General features: G+C 40.4%; 2 protein-coding genes across 5 annotated transcripts in view; one reads left to right on the top strand and one right to left on the bottom strand.

Annotated features, from left to right (window-relative positions):
• phkb (phosphorylase kinase, beta) overlaps positions 1 to 21,809 on the bottom strand; it is a 106,120-nt gene extending 84,311 nt beyond the window's left edge. For 3 of the 4 annotated variants that reach the window (XM_051380116.1, XM_051380115.1, XM_051380118.1), the window contains exons 1-4: positions 21,714 to 21,806; positions 19,192 to 19,278; positions 6,182 to 6,314; positions 912 to 1,011 (exon numbers count right to left, since the gene is read on the bottom strand). In XM_051380116.1, the coding sequence (XP_051236076.1) occupies positions 912 to 1,011; positions 6,182 to 6,314; positions 19,192 to 19,278; positions 21,714 to 21,777 (384 nt within the window). In that variant the 5' untranslated portion in view covers positions 21,778 to 21,806. Of the gene's footprint in view, positions 1 to 911; positions 1,012 to 6,181; positions 6,315 to 19,191; positions 19,279 to 20,598; positions 20,705 to 21,713 lie in introns of all 4 variants that reach the window. The other variant, XM_051380117.1, reaches the window with a different exon arrangement.
• A 455-nt stretch (positions 21,810 to 22,264) lies between these two features.
• Positions 22,265 to 27,343, top strand: part of itfg1 (integrin alpha FG-GAP repeat containing 1) — a 135,177-nt gene continuing 130,098 nt past the window's right edge. Inside the window, exons 1-6 of the mRNA XM_051380389.1 lie at positions 22,265 to 22,508; positions 22,803 to 22,887; positions 23,080 to 23,210; positions 24,759 to 24,816; positions 25,095 to 25,172; positions 25,305 to 25,399. Of these exons, the coding sequence (XP_051236349.1) occupies positions 22,331 to 22,508; positions 22,803 to 22,887; positions 23,080 to 23,210; positions 24,759 to 24,816; positions 25,095 to 25,172; positions 25,305 to 25,399 (625 nt within the window). The 5' untranslated portion in view covers positions 22,265 to 22,330. The remainder of the gene's footprint in view (positions 22,509 to 22,802; positions 22,888 to 23,079; positions 23,211 to 24,758; positions 24,817 to 25,094; positions 25,173 to 25,304; positions 25,400 to 27,343) is intronic.

The raw sequence follows: 27,343 nt of genomic DNA, 5'->3' as shown, positions 1-27,343 counted from the left end.
TGTGGGAGATTGTAGGGGGTGATATAACAAGTACTACTGTATTGACAAAATAGGGAAGGGGAGGTGGTTGGGTGTCATATATTTGAAATAAAGATACTATATGTACTCTACCAACTGATAATATTATGTGTTTGTCCCAACTAAAACACTTTTTTATTTAAGTAAGTTTAATGATTCTGCAGGAAAGTACCTCGGTTCCCTATCCAGCAGAAGGACAGTGGGACCCAGCTGCTGTACTTGCTCTGTGATATTTGCCCAGCAGTGGCCTTGTGTCACGTCTCCATTAAAAATGCCATGTTCTCCGTAAGTGCTGGAGACGGGGCTGTAACGAACGCTGCTCTGTGTAATTAACTGTGTAAACGCAGCTTTGTAATTAAGACACAGGAAAGCTCTCCCCTAAATTAGGTCGTCAAGGTCGAGGCAAGATGAAACAGAATGGCTTTCAAAGGCACACGCTGTTCACAGGCACGTACACAGTGACACAACAGGCTGCTCTATTAAAAGATGTTCATGAGGAATAAAAAATAGCTTACAGAGGAAGTATCTAGTTCTGCTATGGATACATAAAGTGGTGTGTTTTGCATTTTTTCATTTACAGCCTACTCATGCACATGCATCAGATTTCCTCCAGATGTGGCGTGAAATTTCCCCCTTCGGAGCAAAGGTCTTTGGCAATTAACAGATTGCCAGTTATTAAGCCCTTAGGACCAAAGCAACCAGCTCCCACTGTCATTTGTTATGATATGAAAGAGGAGCCAGATGTGTCCAGTGCACCAGCTCTGAGAGGCTTTGATGAATAGCAGCTCAGGATTACACCTTTGATCTGTAATACAGTGTGTAACTGTGGGGTGCTTTTATGCAAACATGCAGCGTGAACACGGGAGATGAGTGGAGGCTGGCTAAAAACTCACCTTATCAGCCTGTCTCATGTAGCAGTACAGGATCCCTCTCATGCACTTGATGGCAGAATGCTCCAATTCATGGGTTCGTCCCATATCGTCATCAATGCGTCTGCATAGCGGGGTGAACAGGGACAACACACGAGTGGATGAATACATGATGAATACATAAAAGGGCCGCTGCAGTAAAGACTCAGCCTTTTTGTACATGGGGCATGCACTCTACAAGGCGCCCCCACATGAACTGATTTTAAAGGATAGTTCTGGTTTATTCTAACTTGGGTTTTATTGTTGTAGTTTTGGCTTTCAAATCACAATATCACTACCAAGTCAGGCGGGGCAAAAAGTCACAAGCAGTCATATGGTAAATAAGTCAAGTCAGATTATCTAAACCACTTAACTTGGAGGTAAAACTGATCAAAATCCAACCAGGAAGTGTGATTGGGATGGACAGTTTGGGTAATAACTGTTTTAGTTTGCTTTAAAATAAGTTTGGCTAACATGAGGTTTTTTTTAAATATTATCAATCAGAATTATGGCCAAAATTACAAAAATAAGGTCTAAATTATAATAAACTAGGAATCATCCTTTGAAGGACCAGTGTGTAGTTTATAGATAGGTATAACTGCACATATAAGTCTATGTCTTTTTTGTTGAACTTGTTCTGTTTATTTATACTGTAAGTCTGTCTTTTGTACACTGAGAGTAATGTAAAACCGGAGTCAAATTCCTTTTATGTGCACACAGACCTGGCCAATAAAATTGATTCTGATTCTGATAGTTGCAGATTGCAACTCCCTCGCTTCACCCTCCCCACATTATTTTCAGGTGATTACACACTAATGAAAACATACCTATGAATATTAAATCTAATTTCTGCCAATAGATCCGAGATGTTACACACTGGGCCTGTAAGACCACCATGACACCAGCATAAGTGCACAATCAGAGTCAAGTCAGACTTTTCATGGACATGCAAACCTGTGCTTAACAAAAAAATAATACAAACAATACACTGTAAGCAGTCTAAGTCTACCTCAACTATTAATACCACATATAGAAATAAACTAACATTGACAACACAGGTCCACGTGCAGATGGGCATTGCAGTAATATGAAGGTGCTCAAGAAAACTAGGGTGTGTTTATCCACTTGGTTTTGTTTGGCTGGTGTGAAAGCTTTCAACTGAACTGCAATGTGGACCAAACAACCAGACCTGAGACCTTGTGAAAAGGGGGTTGTCTACATGTTCATCATTATTTATGACATATGAGGTGCAGTTGCAGTCTCCAACGGTAATGCTCGTCTTGGGCTTTTTGTGTCCATCAGAGAGGATAAACAAAGGTGCAATAAGGAGCTGAGTGACTTGCTGTCAATCTCTGGACATGGATTCTTTCCACGAGTCCATGTGGGGCTAATTATGCAGTATGACCGACACCTAAACTGCCTAATGAATGAGTTCCCTGTCATTTCATATGATTCATTTAAATTGATTTGAAAGACAACAGTGTGAACAGTCAATGCACAAGAACTAAAAAGCAACAATGTATCCTTCCTTTTTGTCCTTGGTAGGGACAAACTAATTTCAGCAAAAGCAGGGGTGGATTTAGAGGGGTGGCACGAGGTGGTAGCTGTCACCCCAGCTGTTTGGTGTCAAATTCAACAAATTAATTTAACATGTTAAAAAAGAGAAATTAACATAGAATTTAATGATCTGTTATGGCCACATTTTAGATAGGTGACAGCCATGATCAAATGAAAGCAACGAAAAAAGAAAAATGTCTGAAGATTTGGAAATAGAACAATTTATTGATTTCTAATGCAACCTGTACATATTTATATTAAGTGCTTTAACGTGCTCTAACGTGCCACAACAATTTAATGTTTTAAGTCCAAATATCTTCATTTGGAGGCATATACAAGCAAATATTGATATATGATTGTTTGCGATTAAATCAGCATATATTCCTGCCACCACTTAAAGGTCCAGTTTTATAACATTTAAGAGAGTCTATTGGCAGAAATGGAATATAACATTCATGTTTTCATTAGTTTAAAATCACCTGAATATAGGAATCATTGTGTTTTATCATTAATTTAGAATGAGCTGTTTTTATCTACAGACACTGCGCTGTCGCCTTCCATGGAGTCTGCCATTTTGAACTGCCATGTTTCTACAGTAGCCTGTTCTCATTCCCAGATCGTCAAATACAGACACGAGTGGTATTCAGTTAGTTGCTGTATTGAGACTTCACAGCTAGATACCACTAAATCCTACACATTGGACCTTTAAATGCCATGCCATAAGAATATTTCTCTAGATCTTCTCATTAGCTACAGGGGGGGCAACAATTTATTAGCGGCATTCAACAGTGGCAAAAAAAAAAAACATTAAAAAAATGTAATGCTTGCATGCAAGAATGCATCACGATAAAAATTACTCGTGAAGAAGCATTTAGGCTTCGACAAGTTACTGTAGTGTATAAGAGCGTATTCTCAGTAAGGTACCACTCAGAAGTCAATCATTACGGTTGCAGTGCCCTCAGGGGGAGTCAGTACATTCCTGATGCACATTATAAAGGTCATGCTAATAATGACTTTGGGTATCGATAGGGGAAAGGTGAAACTTGTTTAAATTTCAGAGGTACAAGGTACATTAATCACACTGTCTTTGTGACCCACCACATCAAAACTGATTGCAGGCAGAGGATAAGGTAGGCAGCTTTTCATCTATCAACGTCCTGTTTTAAAGTACTTCATTGGGTATTCATTACCGAACTACAAGTATTCAACAATGAAATATGCCCGACACTGACCAGGGCTTACAGTAACATACCCAGCTCTTCAAATTTAATGACATTTAATCAGGAAACTACAAGAAAATATTAGAAAATCACATACATTAAATACAATTACACATACATATATAATGGGGGGATGGGTTGTCAGCTTCCATACTTATACTCATATATATATATATATATATATAAAATATCCAATAAAATGTTACAAAATAAAGAATAAAATGTGACTGGGCAAGGTGATGGATAAACCTTATCATGTCTACTTAGAATAGGAGTTTGTGGCAAATCCAAGTGCCAGTCTACTCACTGAATCTCACACAGACACTCAAATACACACACAGCAGCTGGGCGTGAAGTAAGTAATGGCACTAGCCAAGCCTGTCAGATGAGAATTATCTTAATTAAATCCCAGTGACAATTCTAATAGGAGGCAGCCATGACTGATGACTGGGATCTGCCGCTGGTCACATCAGTGCAGTACACTCTATTTTTACCCCTCTCTTTCCCTTCTGTCTTCCCCCTCAATCTTATTTCTTCACTCAGTCTTTCTCCCCCATCTCCCGTTTCTTCTCCCTGTCTCTTATCTTTCCATTGCCCACCAACTCTCTGCACATATCTCCTCCTTTAGTATCTCCTTCCTTCTGTATCTTCCCTCCTCCTCTCTGTCTCCATTCTTCCAATCCTTCTCTCTCTCCACATCATTCTCTCCATCCTTTCTCCTCTCTCTCTGTCCTATTACAGGCTCATTTCGCGGAAGTGCTCTTTCCCCTAGAAACTAATCACTGAGGAATGCAGGCATCAAGTGCAGGGACGGTTGATAAAGGAGTTTGGGGGCTTTAGACAGTTAGACAAGTGTTCTCCTGGAATCAATAATCCCTATGTGTTTAAAAAGCAAAGCCTTCAAATGACAGAGGCAGATTAGAGATCAGGGTCAGCAAGCGTGAAGCAGAAGAGAGTGGAACAACACCACAAAGTCGAAGAAGGGATACAGAGTGCAGAAAGCTGTGAAACAGTAGCCGTAAACTTATGTAACGGAAGATTCTTGGTCTGTTCTGCACATAATGCTTTATGAACACACTGTAAGTGATCTATTTATCTATTTTAGTGTTCCTTTTAAATCACTTATGCATCTGTAATACTTTCTAGTCACACAACTTACTGACAAATGAACAGATCTCCTCTGCAGATAATTTTATTATCATTTTATCAGCCCAATGGAGGCCTATATCATCAAAAGTTACTGATGTTCGCTATTTGTTTATAGGATTTCATATGGCATTTATGGTTCACATATTCATATACACACGGAACTGTATATAGCAGCACTAAATGTTCATCACCTCTACCCTCACATCAAGAATTTAGGTTTTAAGGTGTCAGTAATTGGCCCCAAGGTACAGTAAATGATCTCTAAGTAAACACAAGCTTTGGATATCTCCCAGTGTTCAAGTGATGTGCATGGGAGAGGAAAACATTTGTTCATCTACTCGAACGTAAGCTACAGTTATTTGCATGTCCAGCTAACTAGCTTACTACCTCAGTAACTGTGTTACTTCCAAGGCCAAGTATATCATCATTAACTAAACACATTAGTTTGTGGGGTGACAAGTTGTCACATTAACAACCAGCACATCCACTGTGTAGTATTTCCCCACTCTATGAATGATAGAGGAGTAGGAGTATAGGAGTTTGCTCACCCACACCCACACCCGTGACCACATTACCCCTGTCCTCCAGAACCACCACTGGCTCCCGGTCCCACAACGAATTCAATTCAAAATCCTCCTCCTCACACACAAAGCCCTCCATAACCAGGACCCTTCCTACCTCACTGACCTGCTCCACCGCCACAATCCATCCCGTAGCCTGCACTCATCTGATGCAAACTTCCTGACCCCACCACCCAGGACCAAGGACCGAACCTGGGGCGACAGAGCCTTCTCTGTAGCTGCCCCCTCCCTCTGGAACTCTCTCCCCAAACAAATCCGTGACTGCACTGACCTTCCAGCGTTCAAATCATTGACAAAAACTCACCTTTTAATGTTTAGCTGGGTCCAATGTATTTTTAGTGTTTTTACTATTTTATGTTGTTTTTGCTGCTTTTATGTTGTCTTTATGTAAAGTGTCTTTGATTATCCAGAAAAGCACTTATAAATAAAATGTATTATTATTATATTCTATTGAGTTTAGGTTAATGTTAGTGGCACTGTCCAGCTCTTTGAATTGAATTTGAGGAAGTTTATACACCAGCAACCCCAATTAAACTCTTATTATCCAAGAAATAAATTAGTGTAGCTTCAAACTGCGGTACCTACTGAAGCTGACCCTGGGATACACCAGGTTCACAATAATTAAGAAATGGAGTGCACCCCCCTGAGATGACACACATTGCAGTTAGACACATTCAGTTCTGCATGCATGAAACACTTCCTTCATAGTTTTTCTGTGAGAGTGTATGTGTGTGTTTTGTGTACTAACCGGTAGGCTATAGCCAGAGCCCAGGCACTAGCAGCACAGTACAGGGAGTCCCGGACCTTGGCCTCCTTGCAGGTGGTTTTAACTGGGAAAAGGCCAGTGGTGGGACTCTGGTAGTTCAGAATGGTTGTCTTGACTAGATAAAGAGAGAGACAGAGAGAGAGAAAGCGGAAGTGGTGACGCAAGAATTCTTGCAAAACAGGCAACGTTATTATGTACTCACACATTAGTTGAAACACCAGTGAAGACAGCACCTGTAACACATAATGAGCCGGCTAGCACTGCTCCATCAGCCTTACACAAACTGAAGAGGCTCTAAAATTACTCTTTATGCAGCTAGTGCAGCTTAAGTCCAAAACACTGACATTTACACAATTATTCATTGCTATTGATCTTCAGCATACACACTTTCATGCCTCCACTCATTTTGCATGACCTTAGCTTGTCTGTTTTCACGCCTACACAGAGATAATGCACTTTCTCTAGCAGCATCACTCCCATCACACCTACACCAATCTCTGCCAGATGCATTTTTGATGCAGTTTTTAGATGCTGACGTGTCAACCGTGGAGCCTTTCCATACTGTTTTGCTGTGTCAGCAGGGGACAGAAGCAGCCCCAGAGTCAGACAGGAGTCGCACAGTAATGAACTAGCATGTACTTTTTGTCTTTTTTCACAGACTAGTCTGCGTTTGTGAAGCATTGAAATATAATATTTATCCAGCTCCTCGAGACAGGGTTACAGCTCTCTTCTTCTGCTGGCACAGCCTGACCCACGACATTCCTCAGGCTGTGCAGCTGTTGCTACTGCCTCATCCGTTCCTCTGGGCTCCTTGTATGCATATTCTGCCTCAAATAAATTAAATTAGATCAAATTAAATTATGTTAAATTCAATTTAGAAAAAGGTTGGGCAAAGAAATTTGGCGGACAATTTCTTTCTTTGAATGAAAGTAAGCAAAAGTTAATGTAATAAAATCTTTTGGAGCAGAGCTCTTTCAGTTTGTATTATGCAGACATCTGTACACTGTACGAGTGTGACAACAGATGGATGCTATTCAAGTAACACTAAGTGTGAACCATGACATGGAAAGTGTGAATGGCTGCAACAATAGAGACAAGCAATACTTCCTTGAAGAATATCACTCGGTTTTATGATACCATTGTTTTGCTTCAGAATACTTGGATTGTTCTGCACCAGCCGACAAGAGTTTATATTCAGGTCAGTGTTTTTCGGAGACACACATGGGGTCGTGCAAGCTGACTTGCTCTGCATAATGCGCACACAGCACCAGTTATAGACTTAACTTTGACTCAGGGGAGGGCAAGTAGATGCAGTCATCATTTCCTTTTGGGTATAAACTATTTGTCCAGTTTAACGGAGTGAGATCAGGGATCAGGTAAACTTCTACCTAACTAACACTCACATATAACACTGTATGACCTGCAGTGTTTCTCTACTTCTGCACCAGCGTCAGAGTGGAAATGAAGAAATTAACCAAGGAGACTTCCTCATGTGTTGCATGTTTGTGTCTTAAACATAAACTTTAACCCAACATCTTGCTCTTTGAAAGTTGCCTTGAAGAAAAAAATACTCAATGGCTTGTTAACATGAAATACTACTAAAACTAATACTTGACTTGCTTTAATATAACTTACACTTCCTCCTGTTTTTAGCCTGAAATTCTGTACAGATGTTCAGGGTCCCCAAAGGATGATACTTTGGTACATTTGCATGCATTTAAGCAACCAGGTTACTGTAAACCTGTGTATACATGCAATGTGTTAGTAATTAGATTTTTCTTCTACTCCGAACCTCATTTTGGAAGCATGGCTTACATATGGTAACTGTAGGACGGCCCCCGACTTCTTCCTCATTTTTTGGATTTTCTTGGTGTGTGTCTGTTAGACTGGTGTCTAAATTTATTTAACAGATTATCAGGTTCTAGACTTCTAACGGCTACTTTGTGTTAGTTTTAGTCCAACTTTGAATGGACTTAACGGTATGTTAAATCTGAGAACACATTGTTCTGTGTAATCTCTCGCTGTTAGTTCCCCCGTCTGAAGTCTTTGTCACATAAGTACTTGTAAAAAGCCAATTTGGAACCCAGTTATGGTATACATGGCCAAGAAATCTCTGGGAGCAATCCAGCTGGGGAAACCAGAGTTCTCTTATCCCCTTCCCTACTACAGAAACCAGGTTTATCATTTATGTGAAATTGGATTGCAATGTAAAATGGTTGAGATAGGGTAAATTTTAATTAAATCCTCCTGACTCAAAGTTTTGATTTCTTTACAATTTTGGAGTATGTCTGCAAAACAAAACAAAAACAGGATTAAATGTCTGAAATGTCTGACGTTTTCAATTTGAAACTACCCGGTACTAATTTGGTGATGTGCAAGTCAAAAGAAGTTTAGAGTTATAGGTTAAAAATCGGGATAAGATAAGATAAGATAAACTAGAAATGTATTTATCCCGAAGGAAATTGCTGTGCAGCAGTTGCACTAAAGTAATAAAGTAATAGAGTAATAAAATATAGATTATCAATAAGGAGCAAAGCAAATGTACACAATGTCCGCAATGTATACAGGTCAACTGTACATAACATAAATATGAATTGCAAATAAATACACAATGGCAAAAAAAGAAGTTAACAGCATTGATCACAAAAAGTAAGCAGGTTCACGGTGAGGTAACCTTGCGAGTCAGCTCGATACGCAAGATAAAAACACATGCATGAATCCATCTTGCTAGTCTACAATCTGTGCGTTTGTGGCCAAACTGTGTGGAACTGGACCAATCAGTGTAAGGGTGTTTCCAGACTTTTTTGACTGGAGTGATGATCACAAGTGGGGCACTGACTCATCCAAGTTACGCTGATTTATGCAATTCCAGTACTGTTTAGGGACTCCAGTATGCAGAAATATTTAAATACACTAGGTGAAATAACACATTTACAGTGGATGTATTAGGTCATCTGGTTTCATGTGATCTTTCATGTATTGTTTCATGTATCTTCCCTCTAGCTTTAAAATGGAGCCTGCTACAACCTCTGAAAGAGTGGAGTAGAAGAGGTAAAGATGACGGGGTGGCACTTGGGGTGGCCAGCCACCCCAGCCCCCTCCTCTGGAGACGCCCCTGAATCAGAATCCTTTGAGGAAGTACTGGCAGCTACAGGGCTGCGTGCATTGAGGTTAGCATAGATGCTGCTAGCACCCTTTATATCAGAACTGGAGAATATATCTTCAGTGGCTTTTCTCAATGGAAAAGATGTTTTCACTCTTGGATTGGTTAAGGTTCACCTGTGATAGACAGTGACAGAGAGTTAATGACTGCAATCTATGGAGAGAGAGAAATCCAGAGAGAGAGAGAGAGAGAGAGAGAGAGAGAGGAAGATTTAAACGAACAGAGCAGAGCTGCACTGGAGGCTGGAGCCACCTCAGCACACCACGTCTCTGCTGTCCATCTCTCAGCCTGAGGAAGAGGAGTTGGAAAGTCTGACTGCCAAAGGAAGAAAGATTTCCTGTGACGTTCTGTGGTGCAGCGCCGTGGTCCGAAGGTGCTCCTGTGCTTGACCAGTACATCTTGGGGAGGGCAAGAGTCACTGCTCATGATGCTCCTCAGTTTGCACAACATCCTCCACCCTGACACAAGCTCCACCCTCAGGACTGAGCCAGCCTTCCTGATTAGTTGACTGCCCTCGCCCTGCTGCCCCCGCATACGACAGCAAAGAAGATAGCACCAGCTTGTTGTCCAGGTGTACTCCCAGGTATAGTGCAAAATGAGGCAGCTGTTATGTAAATTACACCTCAAAATCATGTTTTCAACCAAATTTAGCTGTACAGTACCAGCATCAGGTAAAGGTAGTAATTATTTTGCTGTTAGCAGAGTGACTGGGAAGCTCTGTGAGCAAGGACATTTCTTTGTAAATACCTGAGACATTTTTTAGCTGGAGTGCACGGCTGCGAAAGTCTGACTGCACTAAATGGACGAGCGAAGATAAACTAAGATGGTTCAAGTTCACCAAAGTTCATGCTCAGCATTAGTTACCGAAGACAGAACAACGGATGAAAGCTCTTAATACGAACAGATCGTAGCCCTCCAATAATATATGCTGAAATATTACATACTCAAACAGAAGGCCTCCGGGAAAGTAATTTATCTGCTTCACACACACATGCACAAACACAGGCGCGCACACACACACACACACACACACACACACACACACACACACACACACACACACACACACACACACACACACACACACACACACACACACACACACACACATCCATCCTCCTCTCCTGCAGAGGTCCCCTCACTGATGACTAATCCGTCTGGAGGGATCACTTCATTTTTCATCAGAACATTATGCTGGTGCAAATGAAGGGGACATCCATTCTGCACTGTCATTTGTTACAGAGCAAAAGAGAGACGGAGAGGAAGAGAATGATAGAAAGAGAGACGACGGGAGACAGAGATGAGGGAGAGAAAGATTGAGAAGACGTGTGTGTGTGTATGTGTGTACACGAGTAAAAAAGAGTCAGAGTAATGGGTGCTGGGAGAGAGACCAGGGGGGCGGTAATGTCAGTCTACCTGTGCATGTGTGTATGCGAGTTTGTGCATGCGTGTTTGTGTGTGTGTGTCAGTTGGTCAATTGAAGGCGACAGTCAAATTGAAAGGGAGATAAAGAGATTAATGAAGTTAGTCAGGCAGAATATGAATAAACCTCCAGGTACTCCACCTCCACGTATATAACACTAATTACGTGCACACTAACATGCATGCATACATGAAAATCGACTTGTATTATTACTAGTCTCAGGACATAACACATGTAGCTCTTAAAGAAACAGTATTTGTAAAGATGAGCTATAAAGTGGCCCATAGACAATATTCTTAATCAATTTGTGTGCCCTTGTAGGGACACTCAACGTACAGTAAATTAAGCGTATACACACACATTAGCTTAGATGGCACACACACACACACACACACACACACACACACACACACACACACACACACACACAGAGCAATCCCCTCCTGATTCATCTGAATTGTTAAAACAGTAATAGGACAGTGCCTGGATGTAGGCTAATTTTGACTGTGGCTACATTATTGGCAGAATGTGAGAGGCTATACTGGTGATCATCACACTCACCAGAAACAACTGTAACACACATTGGTTTACCTCAAAGTGCTGTCCATCTTGTTAACCACAAATCAATGAAGACACCGTGGCCAATGAATGAATAATCTGCTGTAGAGAGCCAAACCTGTCATCTTCTTATTTGGTTATGTTTGTCAAAGGCTTTGCTTTGTTTTTTTAGAACATACCTCATGATAACTCAAAATACAGATCTTTAACTATTCTGTCGAATATTAACTAAGATTTATATCATCTATGTCAAGGCCCCAAAACCTTTTCAAGCAGTAAGAATGATTCTGATTCTGATGATTTGGCTCAAGTTTAACTGACCGCTATGCAAACATCGCACAAGGGTGACAACGTTTCAACAAAGGGAAGCATAATGATATACGACAGGCCTTGAAATAAAAAAATAAAAAAGTGATGATAAATATGCATGCGTGTTCATAAATCTCACAATCTAATTTGTCAAATTCAACTGATTCAGCAGCTATTTTGGACTTACTGTCAAACTCTACAGCAATATAAACATTGAAAATAAACTGTAGTCTTAGGAAAGATTCATATATTATCCAGTGTTTCATTTTCTCAGAAAGGCCCTGTTACATATACTATTTTTCATCTACTGTAACTTAGGTTAGTTTGATACAGTCATTTATTTCTTCTTCGTATTTACGCCAAATGCATTTCGCACAAAAAAGAGCCAAGGATAAAATGAGTTGAGGTGCTCTGATCCTGCTCAAATTGGAACAGTAGAGGATTCAAGGTTTCATCTTCTGCGAAACAGTGCTGCGGAAGTCGTCATTAGATGCAGAACATGAAAGATGAGAGTGCTGAACAGTGTTCAGTCTCAGACTGCAAGTTTCTCTGGATGCAAATCAACTGTTGTTGGGAGTTTTCTGCCTAGCCATCCATCAAGCTAATGTCCCACTAAATCAGCAGCTAATGTCTCAGACGCACACAGTCTGCTCTTTTACAATGGGCCATTTCACTGCACCGACAGGGTGGAGAAAATGAGAGAAGATGATGAGAAAGAAAAAAATACATAGAGATAGATTGACAATAGAAAAAAAAAGAGCAAGGAAAGAAGCTAGAAACAGTAAGATATCTGTAGAGTCGCACAGCAGATGCTACAGGAATAAAATGGAAATACACAAACTGTGATATTCTGTCCAGTCTTAACAATACCTTCTCTGTCTACTCCTGCTGATGCTGTCATTATGTTTCCTGCAATATAACGTCTGTGACATGAGACGGCCACAAAAACCCACTTGTTTCAAACCGTGGAAATGCTGACAGAGCAACAAAGCAATGTTGTTTTTATAAAAGAATATAATCATTATGGGATATAAGCTGATTTGCTTTCTTTCAGGAAAGATCTATATCAAGCTCAACTAGGGAGCTGAAGTCAAGATATGACGTTTAGTGTAGCTTATTAAAAAGAAATAGTTACAGCATCCAACTCGTGAATTTTCACTTTAAAGCAGCAACAAGGAATTTAAATGTTGTGTTTATTCTGGCTTCCCCTGTGGCCAAAAGTGTTTCAACTGTCTTGTTTCATTGATTTTAAGGGGAATCTGACCAAATCCGGTGTCTTGCATTGAGAATAGCTATATAGAAATAGCCAGTCTTTTTGCTGACGGTCTTGTTTGTTTATGTAGGTCATACAGTATCAGTATTAAATTGAGTTTAATTTTACCTGGTTGTTTCATAACCAGGTAAAAACACTACATGTTTAAATAAACTGTGCGATTTGTGCAATTTTAGTGCAGTGGTCCACAGGACACTGTATATGTTTAACATTAGCAAAGACCTTTCGAGTGCTAAAAGTAATTTACTGGCTTCTATGCTTCTTTAATTCAAGAAATTAAAAAAATTAAAGGATACTTTTTTTCAGTCCACTCGTTAATACAAGTGGACCCTGTTACATGGGCTTTAAATAGCACAATAATTATGCAAAAGGTGCACTTTAACACACTGATTATCTCAGTGTGTGTATTAGAATGTGTATATGCTATGAAATGAAATTATGATTAATGAATTATTTTCCACAGAATTGCTGCCTTTTTGCATTGCATGCTGGGAGACAAGTTTGACAATAGGCTCACTAAGTCATGTCGCACCACAAAGACTCAACTTCAGTCACTGATGGGGAGGATGGGTTCTGGTAGTGCATGTTGCCTGTTAAATGAAATAAAAGAAACCTGCCTGCACACAGTGGGTTTGCTTTCATGCATTTCTCAGTTATGTGGATTTCTTTGTTGAAGAAAATATGCAAAGCTAAAACTTCAAATTAGCTTCTGCCTTTCACTAGCACTGTTTGCCATGGCAACAGTTTGCATTGTTAGTTTTGATTATTTTTTAACAATATCCATGACTATTTAAATCCCAGTGTCAAGAAAAAGGTCTTTTTATTTACAGACATGGTAGAAGCAGAAAATGATTTTCTCAGCTAGTGCAAACCCTGATGACAGTGGGCAGTTTTGGGGAAATTGCATCACTGAAACATAAATGACTAACTCGAACTGAACACTGCAAAAGATTAGGTAGGGCAAGGGTAGAAGTTTGGGGGGGGGGTGATCAAAAGAGACAGAAGGAAAGAAAGAGTGATAAAAATGAAAAACAAAGTGAAGAAAAAACAGCCCAGATAACCTTATGTTTTTGCAACAAGCTCATAATGACTATAAAAAGAAAAGTGTTTTCTCCATTCCTTAATCGGTGTGAGCCAGACGGCAGAGCGATAGCGCCTTCTGCCTCCAGTATTATCAGGAAGCGGAGTCAATGGAGTGTGGCCACATTGCCACATAAATAAGAAACCATAGAGAGGTGAGGGAACGCAAGAAGAGCCCAGAAAAAAAAGAGGAAACGAGAGAGATGATGGAGTGATGAACTATGAGAGGTTGAGGTAAACGTTCCTCTGGTATTCTTTTCTTGATAACAGAAAAAAAAGTCCCCTATCACAACGGCATCGTAGGCTTAAGACTGCTGGGGGCAGCTTTGCAACAAAACAGCAAAGAAAGAGAAAGGAGAAAAACTGTTACTGGTTTGATTTGTCATTGTCACCCCAACCTCACCCCTCTCCATCCTTTTTTCATCCCAGAGAGTGAAAGAAAGCAGGTATATTGGCAGGCAGGTCTGGGTGCCGGCGATAACAATGTTGGCTTTGTTCCTCGCAAGAATTGGACAAGCGCTTCGAGCCGCCACCCCGAACACAACAATTAAACAAGCACAACGTTCAGCGCTGCGTTTTCGACATACTGCAATCTGGCGGAAGGCTTTTCTCCGTAAATCTATTGGGCTTTTCAACGCAGCTGATGCTGGAGGCTACGCTGCGCTCGCTGATAGCAGCAAATCAGTTCCAACTGAGATCTACACCTGTTGCACACTAAGCTCTGTTTATTGTCCTCAGTCATTTACTAAAACACGCATACATGTGCAGCCTAATGAATACCCAGCAACCATTAGACAGACGGCACATAACATACACACCAAAACCAACAGAGGAAGGCGCACACACACACACACACACACACACACACACACACACACACACACACACACACACACACACAAGCTGCCCTGTCTTCATCAGGGCAGACCAACGGGTTGTGTCACATCTGCCAGAAGTGTGTTCATGTGAGAAAACGGTGCATCCGGCCCAGAACGGTCGCTTTCACACATTAACAATCCCTCAATCCACACCTGGGTCGGAGGCAGTGACACCCCGCTTTACTCTGTTTAAATTGTAGAATGAAAAACAACAAGACACACAAACATATTACAGCTTACTGCTAGCAAAAGTCTTAAGTAAATCCAGCGCCAGAGCCAAATCCTCATCCAGAGCTGTGATTTGTCTGTCTCAATAAATGTTGTTTTTCTTTTCCACTATTCATAGCCCTTATGAAATTTCTATCACTTTGACATTATTTTCTACGTATTGTGGAGACTGTGACTCTAATATCATAAAAAGGCAATTTTTTTGCAATATAAAGACACTATATATACTGAGGGAATGAGGAAATGTAACATTTTTTTAGGCTGAGACAACTCTAGCTTTCAGTTTGTGTACTATAATTCATATGATGAACAGGCAACAGTGCAACTGCATACACTGAGGCAGAGCTCTTCTTTAAATTCACTTTCTGCCACATCGCAGTCTATGATGCAAACAGCACAAAACTACAGTATTGATACAAGTCAAGCCAGTCGATATCTAACCTTAAACTAACTTGATGCAGACTGTGGTGGGTAAGACGTGTGTCCCCTGGTGATTATCTAACTAACTTCGGCCTGGTGCCGTGCAGCAATGATTTTTCCCTCTCACATCCACCTGACTGTGACTGGCTGAGCCATTTGCTTTGGCTCTTACCACTTGTAAAGGTTTTCCTTTTCTCCAACATTGGGATGTGCTACTCCACGTGATTGCCGCTAAGTTTCTTCTGACGTTAGTGGAGGGGCTTTTTACCTTTAGGAGTCTGTAAAACTCAGTGGGACCCTGTAGCCCAGCTTGAAGGCAGTTTAAGTCTGCCGAGTAATGTCAATTTAGGTGAAGTTTTAGGCACCAGCGTGTAGGATTTAGTGGCATCTAGCAGTGTAGTTGCAGATTACAACCTCCTCGCCTCACCCTCTTATTCCAAGCATGCAGGAGAAACTACACTGGCCCCATCTAGACCCAGTATTTGGTTTGTCTGTTCTGGGCTACTGTAGAAACATGGCGGCCCTTCGTAGAAGAGGACCCTCTCCGTTAGTAGATAAAAACGGCTCATTCTAAGGTGACAAAAACACCACAACTCTTATTTTCAGCTGATTATACACTAATGAAAACATAACTATGAATATTACATTCTTTTTTCTCTTTCGATCCTCCTCAATGTTACACACTGGACCTTTAAGCAGCCCTTAGGTCAAGGTCACTGTAAGGAGAAGTTTTGTGCGATCCCTTAAATGTCATAGGTAGAGACGCACTGGCGAGCTCCGAGCACCTTTTACCTTTCTGCATAGCAGTAATTATAAATGAAGGTACGTTTCTGAGATTTCTACAACTACACACAGTACACAACTGCCAGCAAATCTGGACTTGGCTTATCAAAAATGTATGATTACACATAATTTGTCTTAAAAAAGAAACAAAAACTTGAATTTGAATGCACTAAAAGCTCAGAGATTCCTCCTAAGAGCATGTCAAGATTTCTCTGCTGTACCATACAGTACATTTTTTGTTACCTCAACAAAAGCAACTGAGAAAAGCCAAGCTTATGTCCACAGCGGCAAAATCACCACTGATCCTTGGGGACAGCATCCTGAGCTGTATTACAAGAATCTCACAGCCACACACAGCCAGAGGCAACACATGATGCTGCCTCCTGCACACTAAAGTCAACTCTATCTGCTTAGAAGGAGTGGTGTGTTTGGCCTATCCCCTCAGTTGCTCTCTGGCTCTACTAGTATTGATTTTACTGGGGGAGGGGGGTAGGGATGTACTTAAATTCATATTACTTCCCAATATACCAACACCTATAACTTTTAAATAACATCAACTTATTAGTTGTTCGTCTTTTCCTCTAGCCACATCTTTTCTCAACAAGGCTTGCAAACTGCTTAATCTGGTGTGGATACAGACCATTCTCACAGCAGACACTCTCGCTTGTCAAACACAGGCATGACTAATAAGATTAATAATGGCTGCATTCAGTTTAGGCGTTGCCGTGCCAGGGCCTTGCTACTGTGCATGCTGGCTCACTGGCATGACTTACTGGCACACCTAAGTGGAACGGAACCATCATTAATGCCATTAGTTACACCTGAGATTTTTATGAAATGACAAGTCAAAACCTCTGCCACGAGAAAGGTCTGTCATTAAACAAACAGATCAGATCTGGCATCGTGGCACTTAATATGACAGCAATTTGCTAACATTTCAAATTCGGTGTTTAACCTTCTGCCAGCCAGATGGCCCACTCACACAGGCAAATATGGCAGCAATACTTCACACCAAATTCAGTTTTTGTGAATGGGAGCTTCACTTCCATAGTAAAGCTGGTTTCACTTCATCCACAGGAGCGATATAGGTTTTTACTTGTCTTTCATGTGCCTGTGTATGGTCCCATTGGGACTTTCTGTATGCGTCTAATTATGTACATATGTGTTGTTGTGTGTGTACCCCAGCAGCAGTAACTGCTACCTTGGCGGCAGCTAATGGGAAGGAATAAAGAATAAGGATCTGAGAGAAGTGAGAAACAGAGGATCCTATATGTTTAGCTGTGTGTACTGGGAGCTAGCGCTGGCTGGCACAGTGCTGCAGTCACAGCTGCAGGTAATTTAGTAATCAGGACTAATGTGTATTTATCTCTCCTGCACTGAGGCTGGAGACTGCTTTACTGATTACACATGCCAGAACCGTCACCTGGATCGGATTGCAGCAGCTACTCGTGAATCCATCTCCAATACATAAAACTAGTCATTTGAGACGAACTTAGTGTTATTTTCTATCTTTATTCACAGAAAGATATGCGTTTCAGAATTTGTAGTATTCATGTCGTTATGAGATGATGCTATTGATGCTGCCCCAGCATCATTTATTCACATAGTGATGAGTTTATTATAGATTTCATATTATATTCAATGTATAACAATAACAGTAGAGAACAACTAATAAACTGTACAATGAAACCAAACAGTGAACACGATAACTGCAGGAATTCGGTGTAAAAGGAGCGATTTGGATGAATTTGGAGCAGATTATTTCCTGTAATATTGATCAGAGATTAGTTTTCTTTCTATTTTTTTATTTTCTAAGAATCATACGTCAATACATACTATCTAAACCTAAAGAAAAATACAATTTAGTTTTTTCTTCACAGAAATGAGCTGAGATATATACCTAATATGTATATCTTTAAAGCTTTCTTACACGCATTAAAATCAAGAAGGCCTTGCGACCCCCCGTGAAGCTTTGGCGACCCCCAGTGTTTGTGTAATTATTCTGACTGCCAGAAGGGGGAGACAAAGGTTCTGCACTGCAGGTTTACGAACAGTTGGTACAACCGGCTCCTGGGTCTTTTAGACTTGTGCTGTGATGTTTGATATTGGTAATATGTTTGAAAAATAATAGAACCATCATGTGCACTAAATCCTGTGCGCCTGTGTGGCGGAAAATCATGGGATCTTCCCTATCAGTATCTGGTGTGACCAAGACTTAATGCAGGCAAAGGTTCATGCTGTCTCTACCCTTCTATTATTGTTGAAAAAGGCCCTGACCAACCGGTAAGATTATCTAGTGCCGCAGCTCCCACGTGATCACTCACTGGCCTCCCACTCCCAAACACTACCAGCTGAGTTCAGTGCAGTGCCAAGCCAAGCCAGCACACCTTTGTGTGGAATTAAATTCAGGTCAGTGCATGCTGGGTAAATGTTTTAGCATTCATAACACCTGAGAACCCCCATTCTCGCTTTTATCTTGCCAGCCGAGAACAATTTCTCTCCAAACAATACTGTATGTCTGCAAGATGTAATCACTATACCCAAGGCTGCTATTTGAGGATATTGGAAATGACAGAACAACTGCGGCCTTTACAGTCACATACATTCACTAAACAGTGTGGCCGTGCTTCAGGTGGGCTACCAGCTTTAGAGAAAAACAATCAATTCCTGGAACACGGTATGAAGAGCAGTTTTCATATCTGACCTGATGGCGTTCAATCACACACACTGCACTTGGTAAAACTGTTGGTTTGGTGGTTCACAGCAGGGCCATTTGTTTCAGATAACTTTGCATTATATATACCTACAGCTCTTACTTTTAGGTGAACAGAGCCTCGTACTATTGATAGGCTGTCAATAGTGACTAAGTGTACTTACCGGCACTGTAGTAGCGGTCCAGCTTCTCCCACAGGGGCTCATCCTCACGCTGGAGATTGGACAGCTTGAGAGGTTCATAGATAGAACCTGAGGGAAAACACATCTGTCACACTCAAAGTGTACAAGTGTTGCTGTTTCTCTATAATGACCTACAACATATTTCATGCCTTAGTTGTCTCATGAATATTTAATACATCTTTAAAAGTGGGTCTCAATCCTGTCCCCTCACATTCATCAACATAATGCCTTAAACTTGATTAAAATTTTAAAAGCACCATGGTTTTCATCTTACAGTTACACAGTGATTCCTCTGTTTTTCCAATCTTGAGACAATAGTCTTATTTCATATATTCCAATATACAGACGTAAAAAGGTCTGCAGGTAGCAACAGCTTGTGAATACCTTAATTTTTACATCACATTTTCTCATTTCCGAATACAAGAGAAAATGAGAAGCAGAGAAAACAACAAAACAACAATAGACACATGCCATCAGTAAAACAGTATTTCACTGCAACACACACCATAACAAAGGGCTCAGCACACAAAACAATATTCAGGCCCAGAGCTAAAAATTCAAATGGTAATGTGGCTCGGAACCAGATATTTCCTAACATTTTCCTCTGAGCTGAGAAAGAGCCGGAGTTTGAGGGAAGCCCCTATCTGTTAGACTTTCTCTATTTTCAGACACTTTTCACTTTGCTGAGATTTGCATTTTAATAGGTTCGACCTTGGGTCAATACCACAGGTACTGAAAAATTCACATTCTGGCTGGAAATTAGCATAATTTCTATCAGCTTAAAAGTTGCAGGGGACAAAGCCAATCCATCTCTTTTTAAAGATAACACTTTAAAAGAGCACAGAGGAAGTCCAATATTCCAATTTTAATTTCTAACATGAGATCAGACAAATGTGGGCAGTTGTTGTGCGGACGGTTTTAAACAATCTTATGACGGACTTCAGTGATGCAGACCTCTAATACTGTTATAGATGCAGTATGCTATATGACTTCATTAATACTGTACATTTATTTTGTGTCACTTATAGGTCTCTCATGCTTACAGTGTGAACAGTGAACAAGACCATTACGCACACTGCTAAACCAACATAAGATATGTTTATGTTATGTTTTGCTCATTATCAGGCAATAAAGTAGCCATAATGAAACAATATGTCAACTTCACAAAATATTAAGGAAATGGATGAATAATAACCCTATTTGTGATTTCCGTTTCACAGCGTATGAAGTAAAAAACCTGTTTTCCTGTGACCGTCACATTATTATGTTGTGACTATAATTATGTCCAGACAACAAATTGCTTTTCTTGTGATCTTTACCCGTGTTCTCTCTGGCCTTCTGTGTGTGGCTGACTGCATTGTTTTCCTCGGATCTGCTGCCACTACTTACCAAGCCTGTGGACTTTCCGATGAGGCCGGGCAGTCGCGGCCACTGAGCCGGCCATTCTCAAAAGGTGAAATTAACGCCAATCGTCTCTCTCAGCTAAATCACAAATCTACGGCAATTCACAGGAAGGAGTTAGTAGCACAGAGTTAGATTTTAGACATGCACAAATCAACAATGAATTACAACTTGGGTGGAGATGATCATGAACAACATGCAATGAGTTACATTATATTTGCTTAGGAATGAGAGAGATAGAGTCATGATGAATTATGAGAAAGACTTTAACAGAATAACTACATACGGTAAGTAAATTAAGAGACAGTTGTACTGCTTAGCTGTACTGCTAAGGATGCACCTCATTAAATTGTTTCTAATTAATGGAAAGTCACAGTTTTTGCTCTAAACTTGTGTTTTCCTTCTTTGCAAGTTGCCTTTTAGCAGATGCAGATTTTTTAAACAGCAGTTACCGTGACACTACTAAATGATCTATGGAGGTACAATGTTATGAAATCTATATTTAACACACCAAAAAAGTAGGACTACAGCCAAGGAAGTACAGATAGAATACTAAGGATACAATGTTGGCTCTCTTATATGGATTAAAAATAGTCTGTGGGACCCCAAAGTGTGTTAGTTTGCAAAGACCATGATAATTCATGTGGTTTTTCTCAGCTGTATCACTACAAATAAGGATGATCCTACATGTGATGATAAACAACAGTTACTGTGATCACCAGAGATTTATCACAGGATCACTTTCCTTCGAGTGCAAGGCTGACCACCAGTGCAAGAATAGCACAGTGTGGCAGTTTCCACAGGCCCTGTGCTCACCCTCCATGCAGTAAACACAGTACAGTGAACTATGGGTGAGATGTAACAGCGAAAGAAGACCTGTTGAGAGGCTCTTAAAATAGCCCCCGAGTGCTGCACATTTACACCTCTGACCTTTCATGCTTGTACCGTCCCTGTAGTGGACACATTGAAATGGGCAGATCAAGTCAAACAGAACCCGGTGTTCAGTGGCTTTACAAGCAGACAACCTCACACAAGCACTAGCACAACAGCAACAATCGGGCGTGTCACATCGTAACGATGTCATGCAAAGTAATGAGTCAGACCTGATCTTTTTGATCGGGCTTTGAATTCCAGGAGTTTCCAGCCGACATCTGCCAGGCTCGCCATGTTTACACTGTGTCAAACTAACTAGAAAGTTGAAGGATCTCCGGTGTGGTCCTTCAAAATAAAATACGGGCAGCCAGGCTTCCACTGACTCATTCTGAAAAACGCAAAGGTAAAAAAGTTGACGGGAGCTTTGAATTGGCAATTAATTAAATTTTATGTCACGTTAATAAGATTCAACCTCTTATATTTGTGTTCGCTTTACGTATTGTTTCCATTTTGGTTAAGCTCACGCTTTTAATTTGAAGGTAATCTTTCTTTACTTCCTCTAGCTAACTGTCTTTAACTTGACATAGTTGTCAACTGTCAAACTACCCGGGAGCACGACACTGACGTAAACGAGGAAACTCTAATATACCACCGTTTATCCTTATTTCAGTGCAATACCTCCATATCTTTCTAATAAAATGAAAATAGCCGAGCATATGTCTGAATTTAAAATCGTCCTTTAAAGAAATGCATCATTAAGTGGAATAAATCTGCTATTTCACCCTGCCGTACAGCTGGATGCCGTATTGCAGTTGGTGTTGTTGTGAGGAGCTGCACTAGCATAAGGATGTGGCTCTTCAAATCAAATCTTTGGGCTTTTTTCTTCCTTTTTGTGGGCCAGTATAACACATGTGCTCTTCAGGATGTGACCGCCGACCTTTTCGGTGGAGAAAACTATGGGACAGTGGCAGCGTTTGGAGATATTTACGCCGATAAACAGACAGACATCTTCATCATCAGAGAGCGTAAGTGACGCTGACGTTCACTCCTCACTACTCTGTTAGCTTAAAAACCGCTGGCACAACCTCTGTACGTTTACTGTAACGTTTGAAAATGACACACTTAAGTTTACATTTCTCTGGATAACAATGGCTACAATTGTGCGTTGACTCATATTCACCTGTACTGTGTAAACATATGGCGCTGTGCTTGCAAGCCCCTTTGCTAAAGCCTAATGAAAACATTTGTGGTGGATATTAAATGAGCTTTAAGTAGCGTAGATGCTAAACTATGCTACGTTGATTTCTTTTTTATTTCAGAGTCTGAAGTGGTGATATTCGTGGCTGACTCGAAAGCACCTTACTTCAAACCCAAAGTTCACATCACTAAGGACCTTTTCCCCAGGTATAAGTGCTTTCCCAATGCCATTCACACATTGAATATAACATGTCATGTCCTTATTTCCTTTCGTTCGTCTGTACTGAGGAGGTGACTCACGTTTCCAGTGTTTACTCTCGCGGGGGGGGGGGATAGCAGCTACAGATAAAAAGCACCATGTCACTGGCTCTCATTTTAATGGACAATCTTCCTGTTCAGTGAGACCATCATCACCAGTGTGGTTCCTGGAGACTATGATGGAGACTCTCAGATGGATGTCCTTCTTACAGCTCAGATCAACTCCAACTTCGAAACTGTCCTCATCTTCTGGGGGCACAACCAGACATTAGGTACAGTTCTCACAGTGAAGGATTTAACTCTCCCTTTGGCTCATGTGATTTGATAGGTCGCAGAATCATGTTGTTAATTATTTGTTGTTTCGTTTTTTTCCCCACATTGTGATACACACTTTTGGTACAGACACTGGTTTACAAACTGGGGCTGGGCTCCGTTGGTGGGGGCAAATGATCAGTGGGTAATTGTGCAGTAAAACTCAAGTTTAGTGGAACTGTTTTTACGGCAGACATTTCGACTCTGTCAAGCACAGCAGTAACTAATAACATCATTAACTGCTGCATTGCACTGCGGAAATAGCTGGAGCAGAGACATCGTTAATATTACGCTAGTTCCACCTGTGCTTTTCCTGCAGGGAGAAGAGACAATGTAGTAAGATGGTATTGAATGATTCAGATTCATTAAGAAAGGATAAAGATAGAACCACATGCAAAGTACAATTTGCTTTTTACAGTGTAATAAAGGAAATCCTGCAAAGCTCATTAGGCATACATGTCAGTCAAATCCAAGAAGCCTATCTTCCTCTCAAGTGCACTTTCAGTAGAGCAAGACCACCTTTTTTTTTTTTTTTTTTTTTTTTAAAGCTGCTGGTGTAAATTAACACTATACAGCATTTAGTAATCATCAGGCTTTCTCAATGCCCACCTTCACTTCCTACCGGCCTTTTTCACAGAAGACATTTTGACATGTCACAGTGGGGGAAGCACAGGTGTAAATAATAATATTAATGATAGCTGAATTCCATTCAGTATTAGGACACGTGAATAGAACAAAGTAGTTGTTGATGTTATTAGTAACACCTGTTTTTCTTTTCCTACCATGACTTGTGTGTGAAAAGGCCCTTTTATCATTCAGTCCAGACTGATGAACATTCGGTAGACAACTGTAAAATGACTTTCCATACTGGAATATATTGATACTATAGCGTGGTGTTCAGTGATATATTGTTTGTTCCTTAAGTAAGGCATCAGTGACTTCAGTGGGGCTTATAACGGTGTCACAGTGATGTTACATTGTGTGTGCTGCTCCTAGTAGATAAAAGTACCTTTTTCATTTGGTTGCAAGATTTATATATATGTGTGTGTGTGTGTGTGTGTGTGTGTGTGTGTGTGTGTGTGTGTGTGTGTGTGTATACAGTATTGTAAATTTAAGTTTCTTTAAGTAGCAGTTAAATACAGTTTCAACCTCAAAGGACATAACAAATTATTGATTTTATTATTTGTTTCTGTTAACTAACAAAATGGAATTAAAACATATACTAAGACCAAAACTAGAATCTAAAGTAGAATCTGAGTAGAAATGTATTAGCCAGGGTTTTATATGAATATATTGTATTGTTGCCAGTTTGTACTTTTTCCATTTAGGCCTTTTTTTTTTTTTTTTTGCTTTCTGCCCAGCTGAATATTGAATTTAGCTTAGTTCATAGCTGTTGACATTAGAACTAAGTGAAGTGTTTGGCCTGATTTGACCAGCCCACTGATTTTCTGTGTTTCTGTGAGACCAAGCATTACTCAGGGCCTGTTGCAACTCTTCATTTTCTGCAGATATGAGTGGGTGGCTCACGCTGAACAAGACCTTTGCAGATCAGCCTCTTGTTATGGAGTAAGTATCAGCCTGAATGGTGCTAAGATAAACTCTGCTTTGGATATTTTGCTTGTAATGCTAGTAATGAAAACAGTACAATACCACCACTTACTATGGCCTTTAAAAATGACCTACACCTCTCTGATAGTGTCAATAAAATGTGAACATGATGTGTGTTTATTGTAAGGCTGCAGCATCAGTTTTTATATGTATTTATGAGTATACCTAATAAACTGTTACCCCAGTGTACGTTTTAATAAAGTGAATTTTAATGAGAAAAAAAAATCATCCCACAGTTTCAATGGGGACATGATCCCAGACATTCTTGGAGTCAACAGCTCCTTATCCATTGAAGTCTGCAATCTCACCAGCAGGTAATGTAATCATTTGAAAAGCTCACTTAGAATTTCCCATATTTATTTCTACTGCTCTCACACCTTGAGTTACTTTCTAAAATGCAGAGCTTTTAACTCCTGCTGTTGTCTTGTGGTTTGTCTTCCCTTTAGGATTCCATCATGTGAGAGTGCACTGAGTTCATCTGTCAAGATGCGCAAGCCACACTCTAACGCTTTCATTGACCTCAACAAGGACTTCACCGCTGGTGAGTCAGTGATGTTTAAACAATGTCTAACCATGAGAAACAAATGTAAAATGCTTTGGGGTTTTTCAGAGCACACAGCATACTCTTCAGGGAACCTGTGCACAACATCCGTCATCAGTCAAATATTTGCATTTTAAGCTATGTTTATTTTAAAAACTTAAACCTTATCTTAAAACCTCCTACTTTTTTAACAGCATATTTCAGAGTGTGATGTGTTTGTGTAACCTGCTAAACATGTGATAGATTCATTATTGCAAGTTCAGTTCTTTGTTTAGCTGTACAAATTTCTAATTTCACTGATGGGCCAAAACTATTCTCGTATAAAGAGTTTTCTGTATCATGGCAGCGTGATGATGAAGTGACTGTTTGAGGCCCTTCTGCATTATAATGCATCAACATGGTTTAAAGACACTGAAAGCAAGCATCTTCCCTATTAAATTGTCTTTTTTCAAGCCGACACTAAGCCTACTGTAAATTATAGTCAGGGCTAATACATTTAGCTTCTCTGCATGTTTCCGTGTAGGTATTTATTGACCCTGAAGATGTAAGTGAACACAGCTATAAAACCAACCACCCCCCCAGACCACTGTGTGCCCTGTACTTCACATTCTAGACTACGCATTTTGTCATGTACCATTGATTCATGACAACTAAATTGCCTCCACCTTCTTTTATTTTCTAGCCTTTTCCTGCACTATGGGCTTTCAGTTTTTCCCTACAGTGTTATTAATTTGTAGGAGAATGCTAGGTATAAAACAAGACTCCATTGAGTCCTGGTTGACATACAAACTAAAATGGAACAAAGAACAACCAGTGCTGAAATGACAAATCCTCGTATCAGCACTTTGGGAGGCCGTTTTTTGAAAAGGGCTGCAATTCTGCACATTTAATTACATGAGGCCCTCTGAGGACCCACATGCCTTTGGCACATTTGGTATTTTTCATCATACATGTCTCCTGTCAAAAGCTAAACACCAAAAAGTCTCAAGTGTAATCCTCAATGTAATACTAACATATAACTTGAAGCTGCAAGACTACGACATCAGCTTTAAAGTAGTCCCATCAGTTCTGAAAGTGCTTCCCCTATCCTGAACTTTTACGAACCTGGAAGGCTTTGGTTTTAGGTTCTGCCTTATGTTTCTACTCTGCTTTACAAACCAGAACATATTCTTTGGATTTGCTTTGGATACCAGGACAAACATAGTAATTTGTATGTGCTTATGTTTGGTAGGCAGTTCAGTTGTGGGTCAGTTAGTAATGTAAAAAGTGGCACTAATAATGATCTTGTTTCACATTTACATGTAATGACTTTTCAACCTCATTATCAATAAATTACTAGAAGATAGTAGGAGCAGTAGGACCTGGAGAGGGTGGGTGTATAGAATACAGCACAGAGTGAACTATACCGGCACCAGACCAGCTCCTGCACTGTGGACGCCAAAGCCCGCCACATCTGTCAGGACAGGTCGTTTGCCGCGCTGCCATATTTCCGTACTCTCCTGGGCAGGGTGGGAAATTAGCACAAGCCACCAGCCAAATGCCAGTAAAATATAAAAGTGCCTGGTAGATTTCAGACAAAATAACCATGTACTATTGAGTGGAAGGTGAATTTGAACTTGTATCTGTCAGTAACTGGTAGCTGTTCACATTTTATAAAAGTTAATATTCCACGTAAGATGGGAGGGTTCAGCTGAAGAATGGGGTGGAGAACAGGCTGTTGGATACAGTGAATTTGTTTTTCAAAGTGAAAGTAAAATGTAGCGATACGCTGCCGTTACTCGCTCTGCCCCACTAATTTATTGGAAAAAAATAGAACAGGAGTCCAGGTACAGTAGAAACCAATTTACAAACCGTGACAATGGCTACACATTAGGTCACAGGTTGTTAATTCCTGTATGGAAAAAGCCTAATGACCTGTGTCCTGTTTGGTTTATCATATACGTC

The sequence above is a fragment of the Dicentrarchus labrax genome, unplaced genomic scaffold (assembly GCF_905237075.1).
Source record: "Dicentrarchus labrax unplaced genomic scaffold, dlabrax2021, whole genome shotgun sequence".
NCBI classification, from domain to species: Eukaryota; Metazoa; Chordata; class Actinopteri; family Moronidae; genus Dicentrarchus; species Dicentrarchus labrax.
Note: the sequence above shows the minus strand (reverse complement) of the source record. Positions and strands in the feature narration are given on the sequence as shown.